We start from the raw sequence: 12,264 nt of genomic DNA, 5'->3' as shown, positions 1-12,264 counted from the left end.
ACTGTTAACTTTTCAGCTGCAATAGTATATTATGGGTTTGTTGTTATTGTTTTTAAAGAAAGACCCTTTTACAAATGTGATGTGGTGTCTGGGATTTTCTTTAAAATATGGTAGGAAGGGAGGGTGAGTGTAAGTGATACAAGATTGGCCAAGTTCTGATTACTGAAGTTGGGTGACAAAGACATGGAAATCTCTGTCTTCTATGTTTACTTCTGTGTATGTGTGAAATTTTCTATAATAAAAAGTAAAACAAAAGCAAACAAAAACATGAGTGCCAGTAACATTTCAACCTATACTACATCATAACATCGGAGAGAGCTTGGGTACTGTGGATAGAGGACATTTAGAGTCCTGGTTGTGTCCCTTCCTAATTGCGACTACAGATAAGGATGTCAGTCTCTCTGTATTACAGGGAGATTAAACAAGATGACATGGGCTTGCTCCCACCTCCACTGATTTATAATACAATTTGAACACTTCTGAGACAGCGATTATTTGCTAAGAAGCTCTCATCTCTAAAATTCTCGATGTAGTTTTTCAGAAAAAAAAAATCATTTACAGTATCCGGTAACAACTCCACATTAGGTGATAAAAATACTTAACCTTCTATTAGTTATGAATGCTTCAGGTCTCCTATATTCATTTAAGTTTTTAAAATTTTATTTATATGGGGTGCCTGGGTGGCTCGGTCGGTTAAACGTCCGACTTTGGCTCAGGTCATGATCTCACGGTCCGTGAGTTCGAGCCCCGCATCGAACTCTGCTGACAGCTGACAGAGCCTGGAGCCTGTTTCAGATTCTGTGTCTCCCTCTCTCTCTGCCCCTCCCCTGCTCATGCTCTGTCTCTGTCTCAAAAGTAAATAAATGTTAAAAAAAAAAAAAATTAAAAAAAAATAAAATTGTATTTATATAACTACTAGACATCACTTATTTACAGTAACTTAACCATCATAAAAAGTTTTATGGATCTAAATTGCTAAGCCACAGCCTATTAAAGAAGTTTTTAAACCACAAACATGTAACTTTTATATTTTAATTCCATCCATAAGAAAAAACATTTAAGCTCAAAAGTTCTAATGAAATCATACAAACATTTTTGAAGACAGACTACAATAACATGAATTACTCACTTTGTTGCTTAACTCAGGAAAAGTGACACTCTGATAAGGGAAAGACTGGTCATCAACTATGTGCCAGTGAAGAACATTAAATTTATTAAAAGCCATGGCATCCTGCAAGCAAACATGTTAAAAAATTAACATACCACAGATATAATACACACACAACCCAACTTACTTATCTACATTCAGTATTGTCTCCAATGTGTCTACTTCGTTTTAGGGGCGCCTGAGTGGCTCAGTCGGTTAAGTGTCCGACTTCAGCTCAGGTCATGATCTCATGGTTTTTGAGTTTGAGCCCTGCACTGGGGTCTCTGCTGTCGGTGTAGAGCCTGCTTCAGATCCTGTCCCCTTCTCTCTGCCCTCCCCTCGCTTGCTCGCTCTCTCTCAAAAATAAATAAGCCATCAAAAAAAATTCTTTTTCAGGAGCGCCTGGGTGGCTCAGTTGGTTAGGCATCCAGCTCTTGGTTTCCGCTCAGGTCATGATCTCACAGTTCGTGAGTTCAAGTCTTGTGTGGGGCTCTGCGCTGACAGCACAGAGTCTGCTTGGGATTCTCTCTCCCTACTCTTCCTGCACGCTGTATCTCAAAAATAAGTAAATAAAAATTTAAAAATAACTTACTTTTTCAGCAAAGCAAGAACGAGAAAGAAGTATAAATTATATGGTATGTCACTTTTTTTTTTTTTAATGTTTACTTATTTTTGAGACAGGGAGAGACAGAGCATGAACGGGGGAGGGTCAGAGAGAGAGGGAGACACAGAATCCAAAACAGGCTCCAGGCTCTGAGCTGTCAGCACAGAGCCCAACGCAGGGCTCGAACTCACAGACTGTGAGATCATGATCTGAGCTGAAGTCGGATGCTTAACTGACTGAGCCACCCAGGCACCCCTGGTATGTCACTTTTTAAAAAGCCTATTCAGCATCTGTATTTATTCTAAACAGGGAGCTCTAACTTTGTTCTAGGAAAAGGTAGTCATCTTGTGAATTCCAATTCAATTCTTGTGAATTTAGGCATTGGCCTAGAACAGAAAATGTTCATTTCTGGGAACAGAGCAGGGGGAAAAATGGAGTATTTAAGTATCAGGACTTACAATTCCCACAGAAAAAGTCATTTACAGAATTCATCACAATTCTGACATTTGAGTGCTATCCCTTCTTTAGCAATCAAAGAAACTTGGTATACAAATGCAAAATTCTCAGGAATTTTTGGGGAAATTGCTATCAATTTTATTGATGTTCTAGAGGAATAAACAATGTATTATTTGTATAAAATATAAACAGACTATTGAAAAAAGATAAAAATAGTAAAAGGGTAGATTTGTTTGCCCTACCAGCTAATTAAAACTTAAAGCCTCTTTTCTCCATCAAGACTGAAAGGATTTGCTGATGCATATGGGAAATAGCTTACCTACAGGCAATTAGGCAAACAAGTAAAAGTTTTCTAGTGCATAATGGCAAGATTTTTACCATCAGAGGAAGGAGTGCCTCAATAAAGACCAGGGGCTTGCAAACTTTTTTCATGAAGGGCCAGAGAGTAAGTACCTTGGTTTTATGAGCCACATGTTTCTGTTACAACTGATCCTGCAGCTGTAGAGCAAGATAAAATGTAAACAAATGGATGTGGTTGTGTTCCAGTAAAACTTCATTAGCAGAAACAAATACAAACTGGATTTGGCCCTTGGGCTCTAGTTTGCCAACCCCTGATATAGATAAGAAGTAGAATCAGATAAAAATGTAGAGGTCAGGTAGAAGATACAGTAGGAAGATCCCAAGTTCACCTTGTGCCATTGACATAACAAGATATCTTAACAGTTATATCTGGACAACTAATACTAAAGACTGGCAGAACAGACCTTCCACAGTTAATCAAAGAGCGAAGGCCACACTGAAACAGAGGAATGGAGATATGGTTGGGAACCAAAACCCTGGTGAGACTAACCACAAGCAAGAGGGACATCAGATGCACAGAGACATGAGCCCCCATACCAGACACCCAAGATACTGGGGACTTGCACTGAGAAGATGTGTCTCCATGACATCTGGCTTTGAAAACCAGTGGGACTTTTAAAATCAGTGCACTTACCTCCAAGAGCCAGAAGGCAACAGGAAACAAAGTCTCTGCCCTTAAACAGCAAACATAATAAATAACCACCCACACAGCACAGAAGCAGCAGTTCGTAAAATGCCTGGGGTATGATAAAGGAGATTTATTTACTAATCTCAGAACATGCACTGGAAGAGCAGGGATCTTGAGGAGACCTTCTCTAAGAATCAAAGTGGTGGCAGGCACCAATCATTTCTCTTCTCCCCACACCTAGATAGCTAACACCAAACACCTCACCTGCTTTGCTAACACCACGGGCCCCGCCTCATTCAAAGTGCCTCCTGCCCCCTGGAGAGGAGGAGAATAACCCCATATACCAACATGCCTGCAGTTCCAGCAGCTGAGCCTTTTAGCTGGCTTCTCAAGAACAAGTCCTGCTGGGAGGTGCTCCCACAACTGCAGCAGAGAGGCTAAGTCCAGACTAGTTTGACTGCTGCCCACCCCCCACCCCCTCTGAGCCCACAGTGGACTCAGGCCCTTCAACAGTGCAGGGACCAAACCCTGCATGCTGTACCCAAAGCAGGCAACATGGGTCATTAGAGTCAAATGGGCTAAAGGCAAACACAGCTCAACCGCAACAAGGCACATGCAACCTACACAGGAGACATCCCTGGAACACCAGATTCTAGTGACCAGGAACACTGCTACAGGGCACCAAAACACCTCTTCTACATAAGGTCACTACTTCCAAGACCAGGAGACACAGCAGACCTCCATAATTCATAAAAACAGAGAGACAAGATGAGAAGACAGAAAAACAGGTCCCAAATGAAAAGGACAAAAATCCTAGCAACAGAGTTCAATGAAACAGAAAAGCAATACACCTGATACAGAATTGGAAGTAATGGTCATACCTGAAACTGATATTCCACTATACATTAACCTCCTGGAATTTAAATAAACAAACAAAACAAAGTAATGGTCATAAAGATACTCAGACTTGAGAAAAGAGTGGATAAACTCAGAATGTCAACAAAGAGATAGAAAATAATGAAAGAACAGATAAAGAATTTAGTAACTGAAATAAAAAAAAAAACTAGAAGAAACAGGTTAGAGGATGCAAAAGAACACATCAGTAATCTACAAGACACAGTAATGGAAAGCAACCAAGATCATCAGCAAAAAGAAAAAAATTCTAATATAAAATGAGAACAGCTTAAGGGGATCCAGATGACATCACGTGTAATAACATTTGAATTAGAGGAATCCCAGGAGAAGAGAGAAGGGAGTAAAAACTTATCTGAAGAAATAACAGCTGAAAACTTAATCTGGGGGAGTAAACAGACACCCATATCCAGGAAGCACAGAAAGTTCCTACCAAGATTAACCCAAGTAGGTCCAGATCAAGACATGTAATAATTGAAGCAGCAAACATAATGACAGCGAATTTTAAAGCTACAGAGAAAACAGTAACATACAAGGCAAACCCTATAAGGCTGTTAGCTGATTTTTCAGCAGAAACTTTGCAGGCCAGAAGGGAGTGACCTGATATATTCCAAGTGCTGGGAGGAAAAAACCTGCAAACAAGAACATTCTACCCAGCAAGGTTCTCATTCAGAAAAATCGTTTCTAAGGCAAACAAAAGTTAAAGGAGCTCACTACCATTAAACTGGCCTTAAAAGAAATGTTAAAGGGACTATTTTAAGTAGAAAGGTAAGGCCGTAAACAGAAGATAATTATGAAAGGAAAAAGTTTCACAGGTAAAAGCAAACATATAATACAGGTAGATTAGTCATTTATAAAGCCAGTATGGGGGCGCCTGGGTGGCTCAGTCGGTTGGGCGGCCAACTTTGGCTCAGGTCATGATCTCGCGGTCCGTGAGTTCGAGCCCCGCATCGGGCTCTGTGCTGACCACTCAGAGCCTGGAGACTGTTTCGGATTCTGTGTCTCCCTCTCTCTCTGACCCTCCCCCGTTCATGCTCTGTCTCTCTCTGTCTCAAAAATAAATAAAATAAATAAATAAATAAAGCCAGTATGGAGGTTAAAATACAAAAGATGTAAAATCCTATCTATAAAAATCAGTGAAAGGATATACACATGCAGAAGATGTAAAATATGACATCATATACATAAAATACAGAAGGGGGGGTTAAACTTTAGTGCTTTTAGAATGTTTGAACTTAAGCAACCATCAACAGACACAGAAAAAAAAAAAAAGAGAAAGGAGTCCAAGCCTAACACTAAAGAAAGGCATCAAACCACAAAGAGTGCAAAAGAAGAAAGGAACAGAGAAAAACAAAAATAACCAGAAAAGAATAAACTGGCAATAAATACATATCTATAATTACTTTAAATGTAAATTGACTAAATGCTCCAGTCAAAAGACAAAGGATGACTAAATGGAAAAAAATACAAAAAAAAACCCAAAAACAAACCTAAAACAATACCCATCTATATCCTGTCTACAAGAGACTCACTTCACACCTAAAAAAACACAGACTAAAAAGGGCTGGAAAAACATACCATACAACATACCATAAAAATCTAAATGGGAGACCTGAAGCCATAAAACTGTTAGAAGAAGGGCACCTGGGTGGCTCAGTCGGTTAAGCATCCGACTTCAGCTCAGGTCATGATCTCACGGCTCAAGAGTTCGAGCCCCACGTAGGGCTCTGTGCTGACAGCTCAGAGCCTGGAGCCTGCTTCAGATTCTGTGCCTCCCTCTCTCTCTGCCCCTGCCCCACTCACGGTCTCTCAAAAATAAACAAACATTTAAAAAAATGAAAGAAACTGTTAGAAGAAAACTTAGGCAGTAATCTCTTTGTGACCTGCCTTAGCAACATTTTAATGGATAGTTCTCCTTGGGCAAGGGCAACAAAAACAAAATAAAACTTTTGCATAGTGAAGGAAACTGTCCACAAAACAAAAAGGCAACCTACTGAATGGTAGAAGACATTTGCAAATAATATACCCCAGGAGGGGTTAATATCCAAAATATGTAACAACTTACACAAAACCAAAAAACCCCAATATAATCCAATTAAAAACGAGCAAAGGCCCTGAATATTTTTCCAAAGAAGACATATAGACGGCCAACAGATACATTAAAATGTGCTCAACATCACTCATCATCAGTGAAATGCAAGTCAAAACCACAATGAGTTATCTCTCTACATTTGTCACAATGGCTAAAATAAGAAATAATAAGTGTTGGATATGGAGAATGTGAAAAAAACTCCTGTGCACTGTTACTGGTAATGTAAACTGGTACAGTCACTGTGGAGTATGGAGGTTCCTTGAAAAAATTAAAAGTAGATTTACTATATGATCCAGTAATTCCACTAAAGGCTATTTAACCAAAGAAAACAAAAACACTAATTTGAAAATATTTATGTGACCCTATGTTTACTCCAGCATTATTTATAATAGCCAAGCTGTGGAAGCAACCAAGTGTCCACTGATAGATGAGTGGATAAAGAAAAGGTGGTGTGTCTGTGGGTCTGTGTGTATATGCACATACATACATGCAATGGAGTATCAGACACAAAGAATGACATTTTCAGTTTATTTTTTGCGTATGGTGTAAGAGAGCGATCCGATTTCATTTTTTGCATGTAGCTGTCCAGCTGTCCCAGCACCATTTGAAGACTGTCTCTTCCCCATTGTACATTCTTGCCTTCTGCCTTCTTTGTTATAGATTAACTGACCTATTTCTGGGCTCTCTTATGTTCCTTGGATTTGTGGGTCTGTTTTTGTGCCATTACCATACTGTTGTGATCATGGCAGCTTTGTTATTATATCTTGAAATCTGGGATTTTTACATTCTCAGCTTTGTTCTTTTTAAAGATTGTTTTGGCTTTTCAGGGTCTTTTGTGGTCCCACACAAATTATAGGATTATTCACTATAGTTCTGTGAAAAATGCTTTGGGTAATTTTGATAGGGATTGAAATCAATCTGTCAATTGCTTTGGGTAGTATGGACATTTTAATTATATTAATTCCTACAATCCATGAGAATGAAGTATCTTTCCATTTGTTTGCATTGTCTTCAGTTTCTTTCATCAACATTTTATGGTTTTCAGAATACAGGTCTTTCACCTCCTTGGTTAAGTTTACTTTTAGGTATTTTATTCTTTTTGATGCTACTGTAAGAGGATTGTTGTCTTCCCTTTCTGCTATTTCATTATTAGTGTATAGAAATGCAATAGATTTCTAAATGTTAATTTTCTATACTACAACTTTACTTAATTTATTGCTTTTTGGTGGAGCCTTTAGAGTTTTCTATATATAGTAGAATGTCATCTGCAAACTGTGGCAGTTTTACTTCCTTACAGATTTGGATGCCTTTTATTTCTTCTTGTCCAAGTGCTGCAGCTAGAACTTCCTGTACTATGTTGAATGAAGTGGTGAGAGTGGACACCCTGTCTTGTTCCTGATCTCAGAGGAAAATCCTGACAAGTGTGCAAATTTAAGAATTCTTATTCTACAGTACTGTTTATGGTAAATTAACCTGGATGTTCGTCAGCATGAGAATGGTTAAACTCACATCATGGTATAAAAAACGGAATATTCAACGGTTTAAAAAGATGGTACAGACCTTATATATTCTTTCATAAAAAGATGTCCATAACATGTTTTTTAAGGTAGGAGAAGTGCAATTCCAGTTAAGTTTTTTAAAAAGTCATGTCACAGCTCGGAGCCTGGAGCCTGCTTCAAATTCTGTGTCTCCCCCTCTCTCTCTCTGCCCCTCCCCTGCTTACTCTCTTTCTCTCAAAAATAGATAAACATTAAAAAAAAAAAAAACTTTAAAAAAGGGGCGCCTGGGTGGCTCAGTCGGTTGAGCGTCCGACTTTGGCTCAGGTCATGATCTCACAGTCTGTGAGTTCGAGCCCCCATCAGGCTCTGTGCTGACGGCTCAGAGTCTGGAGCCTGCTTCCAATTCTGTGTCTCCCTCTCTCTCTGCCCCTTCCCCGCTCATGCTCTGTCTCTCTCTGTCTCAAAAATAAATAAAAAAATATTAAGAAAAAAAATTTTTTTTTTAAATTAAAAAAAGTCATGTCATGTGTATTAATATTCATTTTTAAGAGCAAGATGAGATAAATGGGGCACAGAAATTTATGTCAACCTTTGGTAATGCAATTATGGGGTTACTATCTATTTTATGCATATCTATGTTTGAATTTTTTATACTAAGCATTTATCTCTTTCATAAGAGTGACAATAATGTCTTTTGGAGAATAAAATTCAGGACAGTAGTGTGAATGTAAAAATCCCTTTTTAATAATATGGTGTGTTCAGAAGTGATCAAATAAAGGTATAGAAAAACATGGGAGGAAAACCTTCCTACCCTTACAAATTGATGATCGCGCGGATGAACCAATAAAAAGTAGACAGGAGAAAATAGCTACCGTCAACCTCACCCCCAACTCTCACCATCTGAAGTCCATATTTCTTTGGAACATTTCCCTGGCAGCTTCTAGCCAACTTTCTATGACACTTTAAATAAAGTTCAGTGGAGGACAATGGCTTTCTCAGCTGAGGAAATATACTTTCCAGGGGAGGGAAGGAAGAAAGCTCAGTGCTTCAGTATATGACAAACCATCCCCCTGTTTCAACCTACACAACAGCGTAAATAACCCATATTAAGGAACACCATAGGGGCACCTGGGTGGCGCAGTCGGTTAAGCGTCCGACTTCAGCCAGGTCACGATCTCGCGGTCCGGGAGTTCGAGCCCCGCGTCAGCCTCTGGGCTGACTGCTCAGAGCCTGGAGCCTGTTTCAGATTCTGTGTCTCCCTCTCTCTCTGCCCCTCCCCCGTTCATGCTCTGTCTCTCTCTGTCCCAAAAATAAATAAACGTTGAAAAAAAAAAAATTAAAAAAAAAAAAAAGGAACACCATAAAAGCACACATCTTTGGAATAGAAAATGGATAAAAAAAAAATAATAATCACCTACCAGAGTTTTGAGAATGCTCTTAACTGGGAGAAAGTGTCTGGCTGTATCAATTAAAATTCCTCTATGTGGAAACCTTGGAGAATCAATAATGTCGGATTCATTGACGGTGAACTATAAAACAAAATAAAATTTTGATTTATTTTTAGAATATTCTCTGGACTTGAGCTCAGCGAAGACCGTATCTATGCAAGCACTGGATGAAAGATTAGAAGAAAATGTCAAGTTTACATTTACCAAAAAAGATAAACATTTGGAGAGAGAAAAACACTCAAGAAGCAATAAACAGCTAAAAACTTTACATTTTTCTTATAGTAAAAGGGATAGCCAATAATTTTTAGTAACATATAATAATCATACTTACAGTCCCATAAGAATCTTGATAAATTAACTGGCTAAAGGTCTCTAAACCTAGGGAGAGTAAAATTCATAATTTAATGCAGTACTTTTATAACATATTAAGTCAGTAAAAGTTGTATTATCCAAACGTAGACCCATAACCAGATAAGGCAAATAAAACTAACTATAATGTTACCTCTATACCTCTAACATACTTTCTAAGATCAAAGCTCAGTTTAAAAAAAATCCCTGTTGCCATCTAATTAAAATGTTTTACTTCATTGTACCCATACCCTGGGTTTTGTTGGAATGATAAACTTAAAAATGAATAGTGACTTAATACAACAAAATACTAGTTACTTAATATAGTATTATAAAAAATAATTTCTATGCTAAAATATAGTCACTTTAAAAGATAATACACTTGGGGTGCCTGGGTGGCTCAGTCAAACATTCGACTTCCACTCAGGTCATGATCTTGTGGATTTCATGGGTCAAACCCCACATTGTGCTCTCTGCTGTCAGGATAGAGCCCACTTCAGATCCTCTGTCTCCCTCTCTCTGCCCCTCCCCCATGCGTGCGCACCCTCTCTCTCTCAGAAATAATAAATAAACCTTAAAGTATTAGAAGGTACATAAACAGAAGGGAAAAAGGATCAAAAGCACCATGAAAATATAAATGAGAGCCCAACTTAAAACTCAACAATGTTTTACTCACAGCTACAAAGAATATCTACTGAACATTTTTCACTCAAGTGGATTGTTTCCTTAGTAAACTCTATTACAGGCCATTTCCTCTAACTGCCCTTGACTTTACTATATATATTTTTTCTTTAAATATTTTGAAGCGATCTCTACATCAAACGCGGTGCTTTAACCCACAACCCTGAGATCAAGAGTTGCACACTCCTGGGGTGCCTGGGTGGCTCAGTCGGTTAAGTGTCTGACTTCAGCTCAGGTCATGATCTCACAGTTCGTGGGTTTGAGCCCCGTGTCAGGCTCTGTGCTGACAGCTCAGGGCCCGGAGCCTGCTTTGGATTCTGTGTCTCCCTCTCTCTCTGTCCCTCCCCTACTCATGCTCTGTCTCTCTCTCTCTCTCTAAAATAAATATATTTTAAAAAATTAAAAAAAAAAGTTGCATACTCCATTGACTGAGCCAGCCAGGTACCCTCAACTGTACCATAATTCATCATTCTAGCTGACAAGTATGAAGCCAGGGAAAATTTTAACCTAAGAATAGTTCAAAGTCAGAAACGCATCAGGAGATATAACTGACACTACAGAAATAAAAAGGCTAAGAGACTACTATGAACAATTATAAGCTAACAAATTAGACAACCTATTTTACTATCCATTTCTTCTAAGAAATGGATACATTCCTGGATACATTCCTGGAAACATACATACTAAAAAAACTGAATCTTGGAATAGAAAAACTGAAAAGACCACTTACTAGTAAGGAGATTAAATCATTAATCCAAAACCTCTTGCCAAACCAAAGTTCAGGACCAGGCTTCAGAAGTGAATTCTACCATTTAAAGAAGAATTAACACCAATTCTTCTCAAACTTTTCCAAAAAAACCAAAAAACAAAAACAAAACAAAAACACAGAAGAGGAGACAACACTTCATTTTCCAGGGCCAGCATTACCCTGACACCAAAACCAGGTAAGGAAAAAAAATTACTGGCCAATATCCCTGATGAACATTAATACAAAAATCCTCAACAAAACAGTAGCAAACTGAATTCAGTAATACATAAAAAGAGCCATACACCATGATCAAATGGAATTAATTCCACAAGTGCAGGGATGATTCAACACCTGCAAATCAATGTGATACACCATATTAACAAAATGAAGGACAAAGTCGTAAGATTTTTTTTTTTTAATTTTTTAGTCTATTTTATTTTCTGAGAGAGCGAGCAGAGGAGGGGCAGAGAGACAGGGAGAGCGAGAATTCCAAGCAGGTTCCACACTATCAATGCAGAGCCTGATGCGGGGCTCGAACCCACCATGATACCATGACCTGAATCGAAATCAAGAGTTGGACACTCAAATGACTGAGCAACCCAGGTGCCCCTAAAATCATAAGATCTTGGGGCGCCTGGGTGGCGCAGTCGGTTAAGCGTCCGACTTCAGCCAGGTCACGATCTCGCGGTCCGGGAGTTCGAGCCCCGCGTCGGGCTCTGGGCTGATGGCTCAGAGCCTGGAGCCTGTTTCCGATTCTGTGTCTCCCTCTCTCTCTGCCCCTCCCCCGTTCATGCTCTGTCTCTCTCTGTCCCAAAAATAAATAAACGTTGAAAAAAAAAATTTTAAATCATAAGATCTTAACAGATGCAGAAAAAGCATTTGACAAAATTCAGTATCCACTTACGACAAACACTCCAAACAGAGGGAACGTACCTCAACATAATAAAGGCCATATATGGTAAGCCCACAGCTCACCTCAGACTCAATGATAAAAAGAGCAGCAATAAGACAAGGATGCTCACTCTCACCACTTTTATTCAACTTCGTATTAGAAGACCTAGTCAGAGCATTTAAGCAAGAAAAGAAAAAAAATAAAAGGCATCCAAATCAGAAAGGAAGAAGTAAAATGGTCACTATTTGCAGGTGACATATATAGAAACCCTTAAGATTCCACAAAGAAAGTGTTAGAATTAATCAATGACTTCAGTAAACTTAAATGATAATCAAAATACCAAAAAAATCTGTTGTGTTTCTGTATTACCAGAACTAGAAATTAAGAAAACAATCCTATGTACAATGGTATCAAAAAGAATAAAATACAAAGGAGATTTTTAAAAATTT

The 12,264-nt window shown here is 38.6% G+C and overlaps 2 protein-coding genes across 2 annotated transcripts in view; one reads left to right on the top strand and one right to left on the bottom strand.

Moving 5' to 3' along the window:
- GFM2 (GTP dependent ribosome recycling factor mitochondrial 2) overlaps positions 1–8,819 on the top strand; it is a 75,284-nt gene extending 66,465 nt beyond the window's left edge. Inside the window, exon 22 of the mRNA XM_043591971.1 lies at positions 7,529–8,819. The gene's annotated coding sequence lies outside the window, so the exon portion shown is untranslated. The remainder of the gene's footprint in view (positions 1–7,528) is intronic.
- HEXB (hexosaminidase subunit beta) overlaps positions 1–12,264 on the bottom strand; it is a 31,918-nt gene that overhangs the window by 7,772 nt on the left and 11,882 nt on the right. The window contains exons 4-6 of the mRNA XM_043592070.1: positions 9,478–9,524; positions 9,117–9,227; positions 1,130–1,231 (exon numbers count right to left, since the gene is read on the bottom strand). Coding sequence (XP_043448005.1) covers positions 1,130–1,231; positions 9,117–9,227; positions 9,478–9,524 — 260 coding nt within the window. The remainder of the gene's footprint in view (positions 1–1,129; positions 1,232–9,116; positions 9,228–9,477; positions 9,525–12,264) is intronic.

This window comes from Prionailurus bengalensis, chromosome A1, assembly GCF_016509475.1.
Source record: "Prionailurus bengalensis isolate Pbe53 chromosome A1, Fcat_Pben_1.1_paternal_pri, whole genome shotgun sequence".
Taxonomy (NCBI): Eukaryota; Metazoa; Chordata; class Mammalia; order Carnivora; family Felidae; genus Prionailurus; species Prionailurus bengalensis.
The sequence above is the reverse complement of the archived record's forward strand: the minus strand, read 5'-3'. Positions and strand labels throughout refer to the sequence as shown.